General features: G+C 42.4%; 2 protein-coding genes across 3 annotated transcripts; one reads left to right on the top strand and one right to left on the bottom strand.

Moving 5' to 3' along the window:
• Positions 1-57: 57 nt before the first annotated feature.
• On the top strand, positions 58-4,266 carry dhrs4 (dehydrogenase/reductase (SDR family) member 4). Of its 2 annotated transcripts, none has more exons than XM_019858401.1 (9): positions 58-278; positions 1,124-1,239; positions 1,302-1,479; positions 1,550-1,651; positions 1,729-1,799; positions 2,478-2,529; positions 2,633-2,767; positions 3,907-3,962; positions 4,052-4,266. In XM_019858401.1, the coding sequence occupies exons 2-9, from the start codon at positions 1,127-1,129 to the stop codon at positions 4,164-4,166; spliced, it is 822 nt and encodes a 273-aa protein (XP_019713960.1). In that variant the 5' UTR covers positions 58-278; positions 1,124-1,126; the 3' UTR covers positions 4,167-4,266. The 2 variants fall into 2 exon arrangements, with proteins under 2 accessions (XP_019713960.1, XP_019713959.1); XM_019858400.1 differs by having other exon boundaries at positions 58-290.
• An 821-nt stretch (positions 4,267-5,087) lies between these two features.
• On the bottom strand, positions 5,088-12,940 carry tinf2 (TERF1 (TRF1)-interacting nuclear factor 2). The gene is made up of 11 exons (XM_019858399.1): positions 12,561-12,940; positions 11,680-11,882; positions 11,389-11,499; positions 11,231-11,326; positions 10,836-10,946; positions 10,647-10,770; positions 9,553-9,963; positions 7,018-7,444; positions 6,167-6,228; positions 5,511-5,572; positions 5,088-5,427 (listed from the first exon to the last, which is right to left on the bottom strand). Exons 1-11 carry the CDS (start codon positions 12,592-12,594, stop codon positions 5,296-5,298), a joined length of 1,773 nt encoding a protein of 590 aa, XP_019713958.1. The 5' UTR covers positions 12,595-12,940; the 3' UTR covers positions 5,088-5,295.
• Positions 12,941-12,970: the final 30 nt, after the last annotated feature.

Genomic DNA, 12,970 nt, shown 5'->3' with positions numbered 1-12,970 from the left:
TTGTGAGATTGCATAGCTCGGCCACTCGCTCGCTCTCTGATTGGCTCCTTGCCGTGAGTTGCGTTTAATAGCTCGATACAAATAGCTGGAAATCAGACGATGGCAATTAAACTAAAATCGACAACTTTATCACAGAATAGAATGAGTGACAACGTGAATTTAAAGCAAGTCTAAATACCCAAACGAACCAAACCGATAGCCACTGTAAGCTTTTACTGTGGAAGTTCGTTTTTTTTTTAACCCGGAAGAACAACAGTAGTTCCAGTTCACGGAGTGCAGTGAGTCGAAAGGTCTTGACTTTTTTTATTATTATTTCACCGAATGCATAATTTGTCTTCGAATTGCTGCTTTAGTTTATGTTGAATTGTGACAATATAACGCAACTGCTAACTAGTGCGCTAAGATGTCTTCAAAAGCTTAAAGCATGTTTTTGCCACACAGCTGGCAATTAAACGTCACACTGGAAGCAGTGGCGGCCAAAAGTTGTTTGGGCCCCAAGGCGAAGTTGAATTTGGGCGGGGGGGGGGGGGGGACCCCTTTACTACTGCAGGACTACAAACAGTTCAAGTGTTACGCTCAGTGGTGGACAGTCAGGACTAAGCCTCATTAAAAGATCTGACATACAACCTAAGTTATGCATTATATGAGCAATGATATTGCATTAATATATTTGCTGTTTTGTAGCGTTTATATTAGCTGTACTGCTTTTGTGTATATTTCTGATTTTTTTTCCCAATCAGATTTCAGCTTTTGTGTGTTGCCACGTCAATTTAATGTGATGTTTTAACATTTTAACAGCAGTGGCGTTTCTTCACCCAATCGTGATTTTAAATTTGCAAAGCAACTGGCCCACGGTGACGTCAGCTTTTTACATCCTCTGATCAGTTAGGCAGAGCAAAACGTGGTTTCTATTATCAAGTTTCAGTTCAACAAAAACAGTGCTTTGTCACTATCCTGTTGTCATGGAACTATGTTAAAGTGAGTTGAGTTTGAGTGGGACAAAAACAGTGCTTTGATGCCATTCTTAGCATGCATAATCATTTTTAAACCTTTTTATATCAGAATTACTCTTGGATTCTTGCATCGCTGATTTCACCTCCTTGTCCTGTTTGTGACCCCACAGGTGATGTTGAGGGTTGCCTTCAGACGCCTTTCGACCACTCCTGTCACAGGGCAAAGAAGCATGTCTCAGAGTAGTCTTGCTGGGAAAGTGGCCATCGTCACGGCCTCGACGGCTGGGTAAGAATCTTGTTTTGCCTTTCAAAGGAAGGAAGAGACCTCTCACAACGCGTTTCCTTCAGCATCGGCTTAGCCGCTGCCTACGCCCTGGGCAAGAGGGGGGCCCACGTGGTGGTGAGCAGCAGGCGGCAGGCCGGCGTGGACAAAGCCGTGGCCCTGCTCAAGAGCCAGGACATCCAGGTCACCGGCACAACGTGTAATGTCGGCAACCAAGGCGACCGAGAAAGGCTGCTTCAGACGGTGGAAAAAAAGCGCAGGGCTGTGAATACTTTCAAGATGAAATGGAAATCTTATCGTGCTTTTCATGCAGACTCTGGATCAGTGCGGCGGCGTTGACATCCTGGTGTCAAACGCGGCGGTGAACCCTTTCTTTGGAAACCTCATGGACACCACGGAGGAAGTTTGGGACAAGGTTTGTTCCAGAATGGACTTTTATTTTTAAACCCCCCCCCGCCCACCCCCAATTAACTGCTGTCTCGTCATTTTCAGGTGATGTCCGTCAATGTAAAAGCGGCCTTCCTCATGACCAAGTTGGTGGTACCACATATAGCAAAGAGGGGGTGAGTTACAAGTCAAAATAATTAGAATAATTTCAAGAAAGCATCAATATGATCAAGAATCATACTCGGTTTGTTGCATTGATTATATATATATTTTTTTACATCTATTTAAATTTGCATACATTTGTGAAAATGCTCATTGATTTATTGTAGATAAACAAATAATTATTATAATAATAAATCATAAATTAATTATAATATTTTTTGGGGGAAACCTTTCCATAAAATATTTTTAAAATGTGATTTAAACAATTTCACATTTTTTCTCTTCGCTTCCCTTTCATCATTAAAAACAACAAGCATGAATTCTTCAGGTAAATGGTTGGTTAGCTGAGTACATTAATGCAGAATAAACAAGCTCAATTCATCATTAAAATAAACTAATTGAGTTGATTGCACATTTTAATACATTTTTATGGAATTCAATTACACAAAATTACCCAACAAATCAATAAAAAATACATCTTACATAAAATACAAACTTAAGCACAATGAAAATGTTGTAGCCACAGCAGTTGACGTTTTACTTTGTTATGTTTTATGTTGATTTGTCTAACTTGGGGGGGGGGGGAAAGATTGGCCTTTTTTTTTTAAATTTTTTTTTTTTTTTATGGGAGTGATGTCTTATGTTGTAATGTGTATAAATAAAGATCCTCCAAAATGTTGTGCTTCATTTAGAGGGGGAAATGTCGTGTTCGTGTCGTCTGTGGCTGCCTACCAACCAATGCAGGTCCGACCATCAACACAAATGACCAGAAGCCTCTTTTTGCAAGATCGTATTCTGACTTTTTTTTTTTTTTTTTTGTGGGGCTCGGGGGTTGCCGTTTCTGCAGGGCTTGGGTGCGTACAGCGTGAGTAAGACGGCCTTGGTGAGTCTGACCCGCGCGCTGGCCCCCGAGCTGGCGCAGAGCAACATCAGGGTGAACTGCGTGGCCCCCGGCATCATCAAAACCCATTTCAGCACCCCGGTGAGATGTACACTTCTGACTTCCAGAATGTTTTTTTCTTTGCGCATTTGTCTTTTGGACTTAAATTATTGCCATGATTAGACAAATTATATAAGTGTATCTTGACTCGCGAGTCGCGTCTGGACGATTTAGTCCGATGAAATTAGGTCTTTTCAAATCTGTAAAAATCGGCCCATTTTTTTTTGGGGGGGGGGGGGTCTACATATTAACACGACAACATAAATACAATGACATTCAACCCCTTCGCCTTTTTTTCTCTGTTGTAAAGTTTAACAAATATTCAAGAACAAAATATTGTAAAACAGTCACAGCCTGTCAGGGTGGGATGCCCACCTCTGATGTTTTTTTTTTTTTGTTAAACCGATCTTCTGATGTACTCATTCACATGAGAAAAACAAACACGACTCATGTGAATGCGAGCTCCAAAATAATTTCATCACATGGCGCAGTGTTTACAGAAGTAAATATGGTGCTGTGTAAATGGGCTCATTTTAACATCTCATATCGCCAGAGTACGGGAGGAGGTAGAACTATTTAGGAGATATGGGGCAACGCCCTTCCATCTTCTCATTTTAATGGAGACAGTTTGTCTTTAATTTAATCCCACTTGAAACATGTATTATAAAGTGGACGTTTGGGGGGACCTTTGGAATTAACCCGCACAGAGGGTTCATTTATTACGTGCAGTGATGCTGTGACATGATCTTGAGGAGATGTGATCAATGAGACGAGGCAATCGAAAAGCCTTGGCCCATTTCCCCCAAAATATTTCTACCTCTTCCCGCATAGCTCCTCTGTAGATAGGAGATGATAAAAAGCCGCCGGGCCATATTGATTTCCATAAACACGATATTTTGCGTAACTTTGTCTCGTCTTCTGCGCATTCGGGACACATTTGGTTCGTACAAGCCAGACAGACTGAGGTTGCATTCAATATGTAAATGTGATCAATTACCCTCCCCCAAAAAATCCAAATTGAGCATGGAGACCTGCAGCCTGAACATAGCCTTTCGGCGGGGCTGAACTGTTTAATGAAGGAGAAGCTGCTCAAAGTGAGGAAGGCAAAACAATAACGAGTGAAGATTAAGTTCAGAAAAAAAGTAATTCTATTTATTACTGTGCATTATTTTTCTTATTAGTTGTGGCAAAATGACGACATCATGGATGACTTCAAAAAGCAGATGTGCATCAAAAGGTACGGTTCACCTCCCGTTCACGTGTTAAAACCCGTATCTCGCCACGTGAACGTGCAGGTTTTTTTTTTTTTTTTGTCCCCATCTCCAGAGTTGGCGAAGCGGATGAGATCGGGGGAGTGGTGGCCTTTCTGTGCACAGAGGAGGCTTCGTACATCACGGGTGAAACGATCGCAGCGACTGGGGGGATGGGTGGTCGACTGTAATTCCTTGAGGAGCAAAACCATCACTAAATTACACCTTCCAGATATTGTTTCCTTGTTACATTTGGAATAGCCACTGTAGGACTGCAGATATCCTTTTTTTTTTGTTTGTTTTTTGGTGGGGGAGGTGGATTGAGTATTCTCCTGATTAATCAGATTCAAATAGATCTTTCACTATTAAACACAATATCATGTTTATATGAGATAAAAGTACATTTGCCTTTTTGTGATCAGCATCCTCAAGTAAGTAAGTAGTGGTTTTAGAATGTGGGGCCATGCCTGGTGAGTGACTTGGGTGCCGGTAGAGGTGGCTGCCTGTGTTGGGTCGCGGAAGCTTCTGTATGAATGTGCTTATTTATGATTCTTATTTTTTTAGCATTTGTGCAATAAAGCGATTAATTGTGCCCCAGCGGTTGTGTTGATTCTGGTCACTTGTGTGGACATTACAAAATGATTCCGGTGAAGCATCGAGGCAAAAATTTTGTGTGCCTTTTTCATTTTGTCATCAAATTATTTGAATGATCCGATTAATCATTGCAGCGCAAACACAGTTAAAGTGTGTTTGGCAAGTATTCACAGTGCTTCAATGTTGCCCCCCAGCCTCATTTTGAAAATAATTTTTTGCCCCCCCCCCACACTCATTGCAAAAAAGTAACTGAAGAATTCTTTGTTTTTGTTTTAAATTTGCAATTAATAAGCAAAAGTTCAGTCCAAAACCACCTCCGCATTGTCATTCTGGAGGGCTTAACGTGGAATTATGAGGGGGGGGAATTAATGAATGAATTTTTGGAATAATAAAATGTGCTCTGTCAATGTACTTTGTAAATGAGAAATGGTTGTCAACTGACCTATCCCGTTAAACACAGGTTTAAAAAAAAATAAAATAAAAAATCCCCGGAAACCAAGGACATAAGGCACCAAACATGCAAATGAACAAACTCAGCATTTATTCAGAAACAACAGTTAAGTTATTGGTCATGTGATACTTAAAAGGGAAAGTCAAGTCACAAAATGTCTTTCCAATAATATGTTCTATGCAGCTCCACTCATCTAAACACGGCATTCTGATGACTATTGCATTTGTGGAACATGAATTAATTTATTCTTGTCAAGAAGTTATCTGACTTGACTTCTATTTTACACGGTCAAAGTCATTTTTATCGTTGGCCATCACGTGGCACGGCGCGGTTCCCAGCTTCAAGAATTCCCGTAGGGTGGGGAAATACGTGCCGTGCTTGGTTTTGGAGTAACGCTTCATAAACAGCTGAGAGAGAGGAGAACGGGCTTTTGGAGGAAGGTAAATGTGGACGGGGCGATGCAGAGCGGTGGAAAAAAGTCTTCACTTACCCGCTCAGTGGCCTCGTCCTCGGAATCAGCTACGTAGTCATCGCCGGAAGGGTCCAGCGCTTCTACACATGCACGCAGACGAAACCCAATCAGAAAATTAGGAATGAAAGCAAAAATGCTGACGAAATATGTTAGGATTTAAGTCTAAAATTCACTCCTGGGTTCGTCACTTTGTGTATCAGAAGCATAGCGCTGATATTGAACACCGTGTTGAGTGCTGATGTTGCTTATTGGAAGTACAAAAAAAAAAAAAACCCAGGACCAAGAATACTTCCCTGTAGAACACCACAATCCATATAAAATGTTATGAAACACAGTTTTCTAAAGTGACCACAAAAAAAAAAGTTTCTGACGGGTGCAAGTGAACCCATGACGTCTCCGACAGCAGTGTTATTGAAATGAAAAGTTACGAAATGGGAAAAGAAATGAACATTAAATGCACCACGCAAAATAATCCTCTCAGAGCTGGTAAGAATGACTGACAAAGTAAAAAAATTTAGACAAAAGTTGGAATTGTACTTGGGAGGCCTTTAAAACATGACAGTGACGATAGACTGCTGAGCGCTGAAAACTCAGAAAGTCTCGAAAAGAGCAAGCAAAGTCCACCGAGAAAATGACCAGCTCCGGTTTCAAAAATTGAATGTGGCACTTTCTACCTGCGCTGCTCCACCGTAACGGGGACGACAGGGCACCTCCGCTTACTTCTGTGGGATGATTCCTGTTAAGTAGACACAATAAAATATATAAATACCAGTTAAAACTGGAGATGTCCTCTATTGGTGTTATATATACTGTATAAAGACCATGTTATAAGACACAAAGACCGTGGATAGCATGTTTTTAAATGCAATTGCCCCCCACCAAGTACAGAGCACAAAAACACAGTAATGCTGCCTTCTCACCCCAAAAGGTCCATATATACTGTCTAAAAATGTTTTAATTGTCTGAAAGAATCACTTAAACCAGTGATTTTCAAAAAGTGTGGTATTTGGGCGCATTCTAGTGGGCCTTGAAAGCATCACTTCTCAAATACAGTTCAGTTGTATTTAACATTTTTAGATAAAATTTTCCTATAGTGAGGCTCAGAGTTGATGTTCAAACTGTGGATAATGTTACAGTGACTTGCAATATTATTTTCATAAGCACTTAGACCGACTACGCAACTGTATTTAATGTTGGTCATTATGTTGGTGCTTAAAGTGGTCAAGCCCCCCCTTTTTTTTTTTTTTTTAGGTGGAGTTTGAGAACAACTGGTTTAAACCATGAATACGCCACAAACTACGCTCCAAAATGCTTGAATATTATTTTAACCTCTTTTACATTACCCGCAAAAAAATGCATGCCTACCAGGTGTTTTTTTTTTTGGGGGGGGGGGGGGGTGCTGCATCAAGCCAGGCGAAATTTGGCTGCTCGTGGGCATACGATGCTTGTCTCTCACTTGAGTTGCAGCACATCAATTGGATCACCCGTATCGCCAATATGTGCAAATACTGTACTGCTTGCTTACTCTTTATCGTCATTCATCCTCAGCCCGTCGGAAGACGCTCCTCTTCGACATAGCTCGGAGCGCTGCAGTTTCCGAATCACCACTCTGGGTTGGCGGCGCAGACAGGCCGCCATGCTGGGGCAATACTTTTGGGACGTGACCGTTCCCTCGTCGCTGCCCTCCTGGTTACGGTTACCGTTCCATGCCTTCAAGTTTGTTAGCACGCCGCCATCTTGCTTGGACCTCTTCATTGCTGGCACGTCGTCATTGTCGGGTATCAGACGGCAGACCGCGGGGGCGACGGAGAGCAGTTCGTCTTTTCTCTGTGCGGTCTGATCGCTGGAAGAGGACGACCCGAGGCCTTGTTGCCGATTTGAGGGCACTTTTCCGGATAGTGGTAAAGAGAGGGATGTCAAGGTGGAGTCACTCAAGCTTGGTGAGAGGGATGCTGTTGGGGTTAAAAAAAAAAAAAAAAGACAACAACAAAAAAAAAAACTGATTCATCATGAAAATCTAAGTTTAAACACCTTCAGCAGCAATTCCAGCTTCACTTCTGAGAACTGAAGTTTGTTTCGACATTATTTAAAACAACTACAGCTTTATCCATTGAGCTTAATGCTAACAAACACATAAAATGCCAACAACAGGCTAACGAATAGCATCAGTGTTGCTGTATTGTTTCCCTTTAAGCAATGGATATTTGACGCTACAATACTCACAGGCATAAACGATAAACATTTGTATTAAACTCCTGCCCGGTGGCTAAGGCCTCCACACCAGACAGAGTACCACAATGTCCATTGAATTGAAGCAAAAAAATGGGGCGAAATCATCACATTCTTGATCATTCTAATACACGCTATGCTTCTAATCAAGTACAATTTGAGAGAGCCATTTTCCAGGCCAAGGTTTCCCCCTAGTACTTTGTAACCCTTGGGGGCCACCAAGCTTTTTTTGCCAACGGAACCTGCGTGGATCGTCGTCGGGTCTGGCAGGCGCATCAGTCGCCGCGGCAAAATAAACAAAAGCGGGGATGCCGAGCTCGACGATGGCTAGCATGAGGAAAATGCTAACGACTCAAACTGCGCTGCAAAGCCTCTCCAACTCGACACGAGATCCTTAACACACAAAACGGATAAATTGGAACAACAAGAAGTGGGAAAAAATCGCAACGTTCGGAAATGTTGCATTTGATCAATCACGGAACCGGGCGACACGCTCAGATTTCCCACGCTTCAGTGCGAATGTACTTGGGGCTCACCGCAGCCCAAAGTGAAGTTTCATCGGCAGATTTTGAGGTCCAACAATGCACAGACTACAACCAACGCTAGCTTTATTACACACTTGCGACCCTGCTGGGGAGAAGTGGTTCAGAAAAGGGATGGATGGATCGCAAATGCGATGACATCGCACGGTCCTAATAGTCATTAATCCCTATTGGAATACCAGCGGACACAGCTCATTGAACAGCAGCGATGGGAAGCCATCTTTTTCAGCATTTGTTTCTAATTTGGTCCTTGAAAATGTTTTTGCATAAAAATGACGATTAGCACTAAAACCATCGGCGTCCTGCATTGATTTCAAAGTATGTGTGTGCAATGTGCATTGTTGAAAGGTCACTACAAAGTAAATCATTCTGCGAGTGACTTATTCTTTGAAGCATTAATATTAAAGATCTACATATGACTCACACAGACACACAGTATACCACGCCCGCACGCAGTCCTGCTCTAATGTTCCTGACAACATTTTTTTAAACAGGAAAATTAAGATAAATCGTTCAGGACGGAAAGAGGAAAGGAAGGAAATAAAAGACATAATTTTACTCTGCCACTAACACATACTGTATGTGGTGTCTATGTTTGTCGAATACTCATTGAATGGTGTTATAAAATATATTAAAACAATAGAAAAGTAACGGAGCCTCAGTATTTTTTGTTAATTTATTTATAAATGTAAATATATCTTTTTGTTCTACATTTCAATGAAAATGTTCCAAAATCTTGAGACATAAAATTTTGATAATGGCAATTAAAAAGGATGTACTTTAATTATTTTTGCTCAAACACCAGTATGATCAGGGGCATAAAAAAACAACAACAAATAAACGATACTGCTGTTTATCACCATAGTGTGTGTGTGTGTGTATATATATATATATATATATATGTATATATATATATATATATATATATATATAGATAGATAGATAGATAGATAGATAGATATACAGTCATACCTCGGTTTTCGACCATAAAACCGAGGCACCCGAGGCATAAAAAACGCGAAATTTTTGGTCGAAAACCGATTTGGTCGAGAACACAGACGTTGGAAAACCGAGGTTTGACTGTATAGATATATAAAATTGTGACAGGCCGACCAATAAATAATATAAATACTGGACACAGACAAAAATGAAATCTATTATGAAGCCTTTGAAGGTTTGACGGAAGTTTTCGAAAACCCTGAACACTTTTTGGTGTGAGGCCTTTACATCAGTCAAAGTGAGCCCCTTAGTGAGTGCAGCGCACCCAGAAAATACTCACAAAGCCTCACCTTTTCTGCAACAAGACACTCCTCGACATAGCTCGGAGGGCTGCAGTTTCCGAATCACGACTCTTGGTTGGTGGCGCAGACAGGCCGCCATGCTGGGGCAATGCATTTGGGACGTCACGGTTTCCTTGTCGCTGCCCTCTTGGTTACGATTGGCGCGGCTGCTCCTTGCCTTCCAGTTTGTCAGCACGTCGCCATCTTGCTTGGACCTCTTCATTGCTGGCACGTCGTCATTGTCGGCTATCAGACGGCAGACCGCGGGGGCGACGGAGAGCGTTTCGTCTTTTTTCTGAGTAGCTTGATCGCCGGAAGAGGATGACCCGGGGCCTCGTTGCCGATTTGAGGGCACTTTTCCAGAGAGCGGTAAAGAGAGGGATGTCAAGATGGAGTCACCCATGTTTGGTGGGAGGGGTGCTGGGGGGGAGATACAATACAACAATTCAATATTTTTTTTCCATATTTTGTTATGTTACAGCCTTGTTTCAAGATGAGAAATGTGAATTTGATTCCTCACAATTCTACACACCACCATGAATATTTAGCACATTTATTAAGTATTCTAAATCTTTTGTTATTTCACATTTGGTAGCAAATCCAGCTTCAACTCTAATGCCACAACCTTGTTCATAATTTATTTAAAACAACCACAGTTTAGTCCATTGAGCTAAATGGTAACAAACAATGTAAAATGCCAATGACAGGCTAACGAATAGCATCGGTGTGGCTGTGCTGCATCGCTTGAAGCAACGGCGATTTGAAAATTATATTTCAGTACGCAAAGGCACAAATTATTCATCCTCAGTGAAGAATACTGTCAGTTACTGCGAAAATTCTTCTCCATCTTTATCTGTCCCGAGTGGCCAAGGCGTCCACACCAGATGGTGTAGCGCAACGTCCACGGAAGCAAAACATTTGGCCAATTCTTTCCAATTTCTTTCGTTATATTCTACTGTTAGCTTTTAATCAAGTACAATATAAAAGTGCCATCTTCCTAAAAAATAAAGTGTGAGATGCATGTGGGCACACGAAAAATATTCAAAATGGGGTGTTCATACTTCTCCTCAAAACAGCACAACATTGCATGATGACAGGTTTACCTGCGGCGTCGAGATGCCCAAGACCGGCTTCATGGTCAAGCAAAATTTTCAGGAGCTGCTGCTGGCTGGCGGCATGGGCGCACTCTTCCAAGACCGCGGGAGTCTCACTGAGCCAGGACACAGTCTGCACACCGGACCACAAACACTCTTCAATCCGGGCGACTGTGACGGACATTTGCTCTCCCTTACCTGAGAAAGGCTCGGCACCGGGAGAAGTTGATCCAACCGAACCAGGAACTCCCACAGTAGCTTCTCCATTGACTGGTCGAATAAAGGTCCATAGCCCTCGAAAAACTCCTCCTGTCAGTGAGAGATACCGTAGAACCTTGTTTAAGTTGATACATTCCAAGTCCACCCACCAGGGATGAAAAGCTGTCAGAGAGATGTCATTCAAATCATTTTTAAATATAGCTTTTGTAATTTTTAATTCACAAGCTAGCTACAGATATGCCGCTGCTTGAGTGAAATGGAAAAAAAAAAAATAAAGTAGATTAACATTCACAGATTTCAGCCGCCTGTTTAACTTTGTGGGGCTGTGGCTACAATTCATTAGTTATGTGCAATTGTTGCCTGGAAGCACTCGCCTGGAAAAACTCCTCTTTTGCAACCTGGTCAGTGAGCAGTTCGTGGACCAACGTGTGAAAACTCTTGACTGATGTGTTCACCTTGACGTCTGTCTTCTGCGGGGGCAAAAGCTGGATGAGCTCAGATCAGAGAGGAGAAATCAAAAGTGCGCGCCTACCGCGGTAGGAGCCGAAGAGGTGGATGGTCGAGAAGGAGCGCTGATCTTTTTCAGTTGGGTCCCGATGATGCTGGTATCGGGTTGGGGGACACGCAGGAGCTCCAAGATTAGCTGGAAAAGAAGCGGAGCGAGAGAGTTGCGGTCAGGCGAGGTCCAAGAGACACCGCTTTTCTAAAATGGAGACAAACTATTTATGTGGCACTTTGCTACACGGAAGACAAGCAACTGATCACGCACTTTCCCAAAGACAATCCAAACTTGTGACATGAATGTTCTGAAACAAACACCCACCCGCGCTCTCAGCCCTAATGCGAGCTTGGCCTGGTGCCTCAGAGTGAGCAAGCCTGGCACCGTGTCGCAAGTGGACTCCACAAACTCTGCCAGGACCCCGTACTGCGCGACATCCCGCTGTTTCATGACCTTCCAGAGGGCTGCGGACATCAAGCGCACAGGCGGAGCCAGCTGCCGCAAGGCGGTGAAGGGGAGATTGACACCTAGGCAGGAGGAACAACACAAGGGCACAAGGGAAACACCTCAACATATGTTCTCAAGACCTAAAGGCAAAGTAGTAACACGTATTTTAAGGGCAAAATGTGTAAATATCTCAGCTTGTTTTTATTGATGACAAAGCAGTTATTTTGGGATAGTATGATATCTACTTTTATAAGATGCATCGAATGACATTCGTATTATATATATATATATAAATATATATATATATATATATATATATATATTAGGGGCATGCATCGCTCGGTCAAAGACAATTCGTCGATACGTGGGGTACGAAACGATCCACGGATTGTTCGTGATAAAGTGAAATAATTTGTTCGACTCAGTAAGACTACGATTCGATTCGATATGGTACGGCCCGGCCCAGAGTATGATGCAATTACTTTTTTTAGTGATTTTACATACATTTGAAGTAAAAGATGGTTCCATACGTATTGTGACGGTCCTTCAGTGTGGTTAAGAATGTAAACAGTCGCTGATGCAATCTGTTCGCTTTTTAATAAAAGGATTCGATGAAATGGACTCGCTTCTTCAACGGGGGAGCGGGTTGCGCGCGCGCGCACACTTGCATATATCGTAGATAACTTGAATTGTAGTCATTAAAAGTAAGCGATATGAGAAACGCACAATTTAATTAAAGCTACGTTAAGGTTACTCACCAGCAGACATGTCGTTCGGCTTCCTTGATACCATTCTTCGGATCAGATAAATTGTTAACAGCGAGTTTAGCAACTGCCTAGTCCGCTCCTTGACTTGACGAAAAACGAACTAAAGGTCGCTTCTTTTGCAAAAAACGGAATTGACTTTTTTTCAGTCAAAGAGTGCCTGCCGTCGTTTGATCGCGGGTTGTGCCGCGCACCAAGCGCGCGTCTACTCGAAAGTTCCGCTGACGTTTCTTCAACTCCCGCCTTGAGTAAAGTGTCTAACTTTAGTCCCGAACCTACTGCGCGGGAGGTGCTTATGTAAATCGACTGTCTGGAAATACGTTCGTCTGACATGCCCCGCTCACTCGAGCAAAGCAGTTTGTAAAACAAGCACATCGACAGCTTTTCCGGATATGACGCACTTT

This window comes from Hippocampus comes, unplaced genomic scaffold (assembly GCF_001891065.2).
Source record: "Hippocampus comes isolate QL1 unplaced genomic scaffold, H_comes_QL1_v1.1 scaffold48, whole genome shotgun sequence".
In the NCBI taxonomy this organism is placed as follows: Eukaryota; Metazoa; Chordata; class Actinopteri; order Syngnathiformes; family Syngnathidae; genus Hippocampus; species Hippocampus comes.
Note: the sequence above shows the minus strand (reverse complement) of the source record. Positions and strands in the feature narration are given on the sequence as shown.